The sequence below is a fragment of the Triticum aestivum genome, chromosome 5B (assembly GCF_018294505.1).
Source record: "Triticum aestivum cultivar Chinese Spring chromosome 5B, IWGSC CS RefSeq v2.1, whole genome shotgun sequence".
Taxonomy (NCBI): Eukaryota; Viridiplantae; Streptophyta; class Magnoliopsida; order Poales; family Poaceae; genus Triticum; species Triticum aestivum.
The window spans coordinates 291416021-291425079 of NC_057807.1; the positions used below are offsets into that span (position 1 = coordinate 291416021).

Here is a 9059-nt window from a genome sequence, read left to right on the forward strand (position 1 = left end):
AGAAGCATGTAGAAGCGAGTGTAGTCGCCGCCGTCGTTGCGCGCCTCGCCTGTGGCGTCCCTGCTGCAGCCCTGGTCGGGGTCGCCGACACGTGGTGGGGCGCTTGACGGCCCGGCCTCGCCCTCGTCGTCGTTGTCGATGACGATAACGCCGCCCTCCTCGGCGCGGCGACGAGCCTGGGTCTCCAGGTACGCCGGTGCTGGCGGCCCACCTGCTCGCGGACGTAGTCCGCCTTCGCCCATTTGAGGGCGGACTCGTCGTCGGGGGCCACCATGTCGACGTGCTCCGGCTTCACGGGGAGCAAGCCCGGCTCGGGCTTCGGCCAGACCAGGTGTAGGGAGGGCCTCGCCGGTGCCGTCGCAGGTGGTGAGGGCTCATTGATGATGAGGGCACCGCTACGAGCGCGACGCTCGAGCAGTGTCCCTCGGGCTCGGGCTTGGCGGGGCGGAGGGCCGGCAAGCCGGATCCCGACGACGAGGATGACCCCGGCTCCATTCGCCGCGACATCCAGGAATTGCCGCAGCGGCGAGAGAAGGAGGACTGCGTCGAGTACTCCAGCCGCGAGAGAAGGGGAGTGGGAAGGGGGGGAGCTCGCCGGCGGGGAGAAGGCTTTTGCGAGAGGGAGAGGGGAAGGCTGGTGGCGCTCACCGGCGGGCAGTGGGCGCCTTTTATAGCCGAAGCGGGGCGGCGACATGCGGGAGGACGCGTGGCGGGAGCGGGCGGGACGCGCGTCGGCGGCGTCTTCACTGTGCCGCCCGTGAGGCATCAATGGAGGCTGGCCGGCGCGGCAGCGCGGCAGCCTTGGCATTGATTCCCGCGGGAGCCGAGGCGATGAGGGCGACGCAACGGCCGTCTCGCTGACTCGGCGGGCCCGCGGCTTTTTCGCGCCAAAACATTCGCCCCGGCGCCCCCGGGCGCCCCCCAGCGCGTCGGGTTCGGCCTGGGTCCGCCGGCACTGATTTCGGCCCAAGCCGGCGAAAAACGGGCTCCTGAGGGCGCGACTGGGCCGTTTTTCGGCGCCGACGCGAAAAAATCGCTTGGGGAGGCCGTGTTGGGGGCGCGGGTGGAGATGCTCTTAAAAGCTAAGAGTGGCAAAATTGAAATGAAAAATTATGGTTTTTGCCATGGAATGACATTTGTGATGTATTATCAAAAGCCAAGAGTGATAAAAGTAAGATGTCAAATCTTACAATGACACAAGCAAAATTGATAAAAACTAGAGTGGCAAAAACAAAATTTCCCTTCTCAAAAACGAAAGAATTCCCTGTCTTTCTGCGGGCCCTCTCCTGTCTCCTCCCCTCCCGCCCGCCTCATCCGCCACCGCCGCAATGGACCCCCCGTCTCAGAACCCTTCCGCCAGTAGCATCACCCTTTACCAGGACCCCACAGCCGCCGCCGCCGCCGCCGCGTTCGCGCCGCCCCCTCCGCCATACCCACCACATCGTCGCCGCGTGCCTCTCATCAAGGTTGCACTCGACCACCTCTGCCATGTCGCCACAAACCTTGATATCATGTTTATCGACTTCTCTCACAAACTTGCTCAACATTGCATACAGGTAATAAGTATCTTATTAAGCACTCCCGAGTCAATGCAATTCAAAATGACCCAGTTACAGAATGCACTATTGCAGTCTTGTTCTTGTGTCTAATAAACATAAGCCTGTCACTTGTGTTCTGTTTAATCTATCTACCAAATTGCTCTGACCCCGAGTGTCCACAACGCCACTGATTCGCAGAGACATTTGATACCATAACATACAGTTTCAGACTTCAACCCCCTTGTGTCGAACTGGTATTCACTAGTCTATTTGCTAATATAGTTCTATTCTGATTTTAGCTATTGGTGGATTGTGCTGAAGAAAATAATCTGACCATTGCAAGTGCTGCTGGCAATGGTAATGAAACTGGAGGGTCCCATATGATGCCATCCATTTATGTGTATATTTGCTTCGCCTTTCTAAAGAGGGAGCCAAAGCTGCCATGTCTGTAAACTGCATGACAGTTATTATCCGGAGAGGTCCCAGCATCATATTCAACCAGATGTTCTAGGAATATCATTGTTCTTCTCGCAGCTTCCACGATGAATCCATGATCACTATTGTGCCATCTGCTCAGATCACTGATTTCCAAGGCTCTGAGAAAGAAACATTTGTTCAAATTGGAACCAACAGACTATTACCAAGTCTATAACTGAATGAAACAAGGTGTAGATCTGGTGACTGGATCTTGAAGCAGATCTGGAACTTTTGGAGACAAATCCAGGACCTGCTTCCAAAAAATGAACTAGCAGGCTTACCCATAGCCATATTTAGTCTCACGAAAGTGTTAAATGAAAAGGCTTGTGGTTCTGTTGTGCCTCTCTCGGCTGGTCAGACAAAGCAGTCCACCGATGATAAAGAAATCCCAGCTGAAACTAAAGAAGGGTCTGTACAAGTTAAGAGAGGTGAATCATGCTCATTTATCTTCTGGTCTTAAGTTAGCATGTTCTTCTCGTCCTCCCATCCCCAGAGTATGGAGATTTCTTACACTAGTCCTGACTACTGAGGACAAGTATCCTATCAAGATTACTGACATCCTAGATAATGCTAAGTCTTATACTAAATATGACATTTTTTTTGCGGGGGTACTAAATATGACATTGGCTCCACCTCTTGTGAAGGCGGATCAGGTGTCGCTGGATCATGAAATTCCTTCTGTTTCTGATCCTTGCCTCGAGGATAAGGGTGTAGACAAGCCTGATACAGTCCAGTTGGTGCAGAGGCTTGCCGAGGTACTACAGAATCGTTGGAGTGCTCTGTAGAGATGATGACACCCCATTAAATATTTAAATCTCACACCTGTTGTCTGTTGAGTAGTGATTTATAAGGATGCTGCACTGCTGCAGCAACAAGTTAGCGAACACAAAACAGAACACGATATTGCACAGATTATGAGGGATAATGTTAGACCCAAACTCTGAGGTAACGATGCTTCTTTTTACCAAAAATGTTATTCTTTATCTTGCCGAGATACTACATAATGGGTGCCTGTAGGTTACAGAGATGATGACACACCATTAAATCTCACACTTCTGTTGAGTAGTGATTTACGAAAGGGCGTTGTACTGCAACAAGTTAGTAAACAAAAACAGAACACATTATGCATGAAAATGTTGCACAGATTATAATGTCGGCTCGAAGTTATTCTTGCGCTGGTGGCAAGGTTGAGATATCTCAGGCGAGTTATGAATTTGCGACATGACTACATTTGCAGATTACTATTTTCTGCGATTCTTTTTTTATTTGTACTTTCTGTTTCAGAACCCCTTGAGCTCGATATAGTGGTCCATCAATTCCTTTTCATGCTTGTGCCGATGTCAAAAAAGTATTACCCAGATGATACAATATGTACCGTATTATCTTCTTTCTAGAAGAAAATGACAATTGAAGGGACACATTATGCTCCTTTATGCCTTTGGATTAAGATTATGATAAGTAATTTTCTGAAAAATGGGAACACTTTTAAAATATGGAAATTTGGTTTATTATAAATATAACAACAGAAAATGATATTTTATGCCTACCTTCCAAAGTCTGATGTCTTGTTGGTTTTGCAGAAAAGCAAAGACAAAAACTCTGCATAGTCCAGCTTATCTTCCTTTTTTGTGCTTTTTGAATCTTTGCCTTACAAGAAGAAAGGTGCAAAGTAAGGGTCTCATCAAATCTTTCTATCGTATCTTTCGATTTGAAGTGTGCCGAATAATGCTAACCTGTGTTTATGATGAGTCCTGTATCAGGTGTTATTTCAGGATGATATATACCAGTGCTGTCAACCTCATGAGATGAGAGCTGTCACTTGATTTCGTGTATATTATATTGATAGAGATACTATTGCTAAATAGAACTGTATGACATGATGCTCTACATGTGCAATGGCCTATTGTCGGCAAAGTAACTTCGGTGTATGCATAAATAAAAGCCCTTTCCTTCAAAACATTCCACATTATGCCTCAATTGGAGCAGGTTCTTCCTTTTTGAAACAGAAATAGATGTACCTGCATGTAAATCACCAATGGCTTCCAATATGCTAATTTCCAGAATCTGGGCTTTGTTGTCTTGCTTTCCTCCTAATAAGGATACCAGAGCAGTAAAACCTATGTTGGCAACTTCTAGGGAAGATGTGTGGCGATAGGCTTTTGGGTTATTGTCCTATAGTCAGATTATGATTTTTGCAAACTAAGAAAATTTTCTTAATTTTTCTGGAGGGTATATCAACTCTTTTTCATGTTGCTATCACACATGGAAAAAATATAGTGTCCAAATGGCTCAGATGCGAATATATAGCCTTGAGTGCATGACGTCCAAAATATCAGATAGACGTGCTTCCATGCTGCTCAAAGTATGATGATGAATTTAAGATACTAAGATCAACCAGCTTCGATCTTCTTAAATGCCTTTTTGGAAATAGATTCACTCGGATGTGTAATGATCTCATATTTTTCTCTCCTTTCTACTCTGTATTTATAGTTGTAATTTTGTGGACAACACTGAATAGCATGTTTTTTCAAAATCAAAGTACAAAAGGAAAAAGACGTGTGAATTTAGAGTAGTAATTCCAGTGGAATTGATGTGGAAAAGGTTGCAGATACCATGACAACAATAAAAGGCCTCACGCCCACAGATGCACCCAAGGAAGGTGTGGGGGCAGGACCAGAATCATTTCTCCAAATCATGCACGCCACTAGATAGAGAAGTCTTATCAGTCTTCATCAATGTGGTCTCATTCTGGCAAATCTAATGACATTTGAAGTGACTTGATGAATGTACCTGACTTCATGTACAGATGAATAATCATGTACCTTAGATGTCCCATAGGATCGAATTTACACATATTGCAAACCTTTTTTACACTTAAATGCTACTTCCTCTGTTCCAAATTATAAGACGTTCTAACTTTTTTCTGAATCGAATGTATATAGACGCGTTTTAAGTGTGTTTGTTCACTCATTTCAGTCCGTATGTAGTCCATATTGAAATATCCAAAACATCTTATAATTCGGAACGGAGGTAGTAATTCTTGGTATAATTCCATATCTATCTAATCTGCTGTACATTTCTGTAAATTCATTATGCACATCAACTAAACAATTATTGCATCTCCACTCATGCTGTAGTGGTGTGACTATTTTTTTGTAGGCGACCTACTTGATGAAAAGTAAAATCTATGTGCACTGTGCATTATCCTAATCGTCCCACTTATTCTCATTATCTTGTCCATTGACAGGCACTGCATCACTGCCTCGGTGAAGGCTTGCCCCGCCTGTGATCCTCTTGATGTTTCTCTCGATGCACTGAGATGTCAATGATTGTGGTTGTGATGCTACTCTTGTTGAAATCTTTGCAGGTTGCAAGGAAATCATGGCAACTGTTGGGAGCACACAATCGTAACATTTTGCTGCGTACGTCGAAGGCAGATGAATCTATATGCAATGCTATGGCCTGGTGCCCTTTGACTTTATCTTGTCGGTTGGCTAAGCCCACTTGAAGGTTGGCAAGCTCGCGTTGTCAGGCTATGTCAACATGATACACAATTCCTGAGTGGGCTACGTACGGTAAAAATTCATTTTCATTAGAACCTCTTTCTTTAGGAGAAATGGAGCCGTATGATTGGTTGAGGACGTTCGAGTGACCTTACGACAAATTTTGCCAACTGAAAACAGGGTCCTGGGTCCATAGCAGCATATTTTGTGTCCAATAGAGGCTTGAACCAACACAGATTCTTGTGGGGCTCTATCTAATAGGCTGCAATGTTCAAAGGTGATATCATTCTTCCCAACCGAAATCTTATGAGACGTCACTTTTGAAGGTAATCATAGTAGTGGACGAAGTCACATCAGGTGCTGTCTTTCGGACTTGCATTTTTAGCTTCTAATCACCATTCGTGGGAAGTTCCTGTGCATCTTTGTTTTCCCCTTTTTAATTTAAATGTGATGATTAGTTTCATCTCTTTGCCCTTGTGTTCATGCTCCCCATTGTCGCAACTAAGAAATGATTAGCTTGGAATCAGCCAAAATACATACTTACCGATACTCCTGACCCTGCTTCATGGAACAAAGTGGTAGGACCTGTTGTTGATGTGTAGTCAGTTGCAAGTTGAGCATAGTGCCTGTAGAGGTGCTGAGAAAAGGCACATCTCCTGGAGTGCTGGGGCATGGTTTAAGGATTCCGGTGGAAAAGTGGGAGATTTCCCAACTTGCTCATGTCTCCTTGAATTGTCTTAACACCCATTCCTATGCAGCTGTGGTTGCCAGCTTATTTTACTATTATCACTACATAAATATTTTCCATTTGTGCTGTGCATTCATGATCGATTGAGATTCTCATCCTCCGTGCCCTGTTCATAACACGGAGAAATCATATATGCTTGCCAGCTTGTTTTTCTGTTGTAGTTTGTGGCAATGGTGGATGACACTCATTTGCGAGGTTTGGTCGTGCTGCGAATGATGGTAGAGTTTTAACAGTGCGTCTGCAAGTACTAGCTAGGAAGATGGCACCAGCGAGATAGATTTGTGCTATGACTTCCCTTTATGGTTGGAGTCATGTAGAATGGACTTTGGGTTGGCATTCTGCAGTTTCTCTGGCTACTGTTTGATTGAGCATGTGGCTCAGATGACCTTGTTAGTGCCATCAGCAATGTAATGCTAGCTTTTACCATGGACGGCTTCCCTGCCGTCATGGGAAATCTCGAGTTGATGTCTCGTGTCATCGTGAATCCGATTTGAGGCGAGAGTTGACTTGCTTGGCCGGCGCGTATAAATACATGGCCGCTGACACACACGTCAATCATTCATCACTCGCTCCTACGCACACACATACACACGCGTGCGCACTAGGTGATGTATCATCATCACTCCTCTTTTTCTTCTTCTTCCTATACTTGTCAGGGAAGCAATGGCTTCCTCCCCTCCCAACCGTCGGCGTCGAGCTACGGTGATCTGTTGCAAGCAGAGCAGCACTGCTACTACAACTACTCCCAGCAGCAGCAGGGTCAGGCGCCGCCGTTCCGCCATGTGCTGAGCACGGGAGACCTCGGGGCGCCGCCGCCGGCAGCAGCAGCGGCTGGGAGGTACAGCACGGACGAGCGGCGGGAGCGCATCGAGAAGTACAGGAGCAAGCGCAACCAGCGCAACTTCCAAAAGAAGATCACAGTACGTCTCCTTCCTCGCTCGCACCATACTTGCTCGATTTTGCATCTTCACGTGTTTTGACCATGCATCTTCTTCAGTACGCTTGCCGGAAGACGCTCGCGGACAGCCGGCCGAGGGTGAAGGGCCGCTTCGCCCGCAACGTCGACGATGATGCAGTCGCAGATCAGCCGGAGTTCACGGCGGCGGAGGTGTCCTCGATGATGAGCGAAGCCAACGTTGTCGTGGGTGCCGTGGACGCCGCTGCCAGCAGCAGCAGCAGCAACATGCCGGAGTGGTGGCCGGCAATGCAAGGCGCGCTGGCCATGGAGGACGATGAGCTTTACATCGCCGTCTCCTCCATCAACCTCTACTAGCTAAGCTCGCTAGAGGCGGATCGGATCACCTCCAACGGTGTTCGTTGCACTTGTTTTGCGTCCCATATCCTGTTGCATCAACTAAAACTACGACGCCATAGTTCGTAATGTTTAGAGGCGGACCGGACACCTTTTCTTCTTCTTATGATTCTTCTTCTTTTGATTAGTTGGAGTGCTTCATGCATCCTCTGCAACTAAATGTAGTACGTACGTACTCCTACTAGTAATTTTTTACGGTGTTCTTTTTTGTTCTTTAAACTTTGACCATTGCGCGCTGATGGGAGTAGTAGACTTTTTTTTGCGGGTAGGAAGGGAATAGCAGACTGGTTACATTAGAATAACATATGAAATATGCTTATGCGCTGCAACGGTAAAAAAAAACACCTCATGCCCATCAATTTTAGTCCTTGAAAACTGCACAAACAACAATTAAATTCTACTCCCTTCGTCTCATGCTATTATGGGAAGGAGGGAGTAGCTACCAATTAATCTCTTCTCTCTGTACAACAGGCAGCAACACACAAAGCATAGCGGCATGAGTACAAAGCAAAACAAGCAAAATTGCTCCAAATATCAATGCCATTTTATGAATCACCCCTGTACAAAGTTGCCCCATGTAGAACACAGAGGATAGCATAGAACACTACACAGCAGCAGCACATGAAGTCTCTCTCTCTCTCCCTATGTTAGAATAAATTCGAGGCATACCGTTGATCTACCGAGGACCAAGCAATCACACAAGCACGGCACCGAGATTTGTTAACGAGGTTCACCGATATGGCTACATCCCCGGAGCCTAACTATGGGCGCTCCTCCCCATGACACCGCTACAATACCGCACCCGGTCGCCCTGGACGTCGGCACATGCCGCCGGCTTCCCCTGCGTTCCTGGGCCATTATGTTGGCATAGGTTACATCGTGCGTCTACCCCCGCTATATATGAGAGGCCTAGGATACAAGTGTCTTACTAGGACACGACTCCATATCCTATCTAAACACAATACTACTCAGAGTCCAATTGTAACCTACCTTGTACACAATATTTGAAACAACTCTAACAAACTCCACCTTGGCGAATATTCTTCACCATCTTGAATTCGTCTATGTGTCAAACTTTCATGTACATTGGACTTGACATTTTCCCATGAGCACCGTTGTTACTCCAAAGACTCCATATGAGTCCACCTGCAACTTGTAGTCCCTTATTTTCTTGACCATAGTCAAAGCTCAAGCGAAATTAAGTTCCACTGAACTCAACATCACCGCTCTTTTCTTGACCGTCTGTCTGAAACTTGAAGGAATTTCACCATTTCTTGTAGTCATCCCAAGTCAAATTCGTAGTTGTCTCACCACATGTATGACCACCAGAGCCCTGGCCCGTCTCCATGCCCAATGCATAAGCATGCCTCGCCGCTATTACCACGTCGAGTCTCTGCTGTCCCGGTTGTCGTGGATTTGTCACGGCAGATGTCCTAGCGAAAGGACTTAGTCGTGGAGCCATCGCTACGAGTTTACTTGAA

At 46.7% G+C, this 9059-nt stretch overlaps 1 protein-coding gene across 2 annotated transcripts; it reads left to right on the forward strand.

Moving 5' to 3' along the window:
- The first annotated feature begins 1332 nt into the window (after positions 1-1332).
- On the forward strand, positions 1333-7797 carry LOC123111458 (zinc finger protein CONSTANS-LIKE 12). 2 transcript variants are annotated; one of them, XM_044532262.1, is made up of 5 exons: positions 1333-1556; positions 1838-2443; positions 2660-5590; positions 5699-7186; positions 7264-7797. In XM_044532262.1, the coding sequence occupies exons 4-5, from the start codon at positions 6875-6877 to the stop codon at positions 7537-7539; spliced, it is 588 nt and encodes a 195-aa protein (XP_044388197.1). In that variant the 5' UTR covers positions 1333-1556; positions 1838-2443; positions 2660-5590; positions 5699-6874; the 3' UTR covers positions 7540-7797. The 2 variants fall into 2 exon arrangements, with proteins under 2 accessions (XP_044388197.1, XP_044388196.1); XM_044532261.1 differs by having other exon boundaries at positions 1838-5590.
- The last annotated feature ends 1262 nt before the right edge of the window (positions 7798-9059 follow it).

Excerpts from the sequence above, each read along its gene's own strand:
- LOC123111458 (XM_044532261.1), top strand. The coding sequence starts at position 6,875 with ATGTATCATCATCACTCCTCTTTTTCTTCTTCTTCCTATACTTGTCAG. Across the intron at positions 7,187-7,263 it reads ACTTCCAAAAGAAGATCACA|TACGCTTGCCGGAAGACGCT; the intron begins GTACGTCTCCTT and ends CATCTTCTTCAG.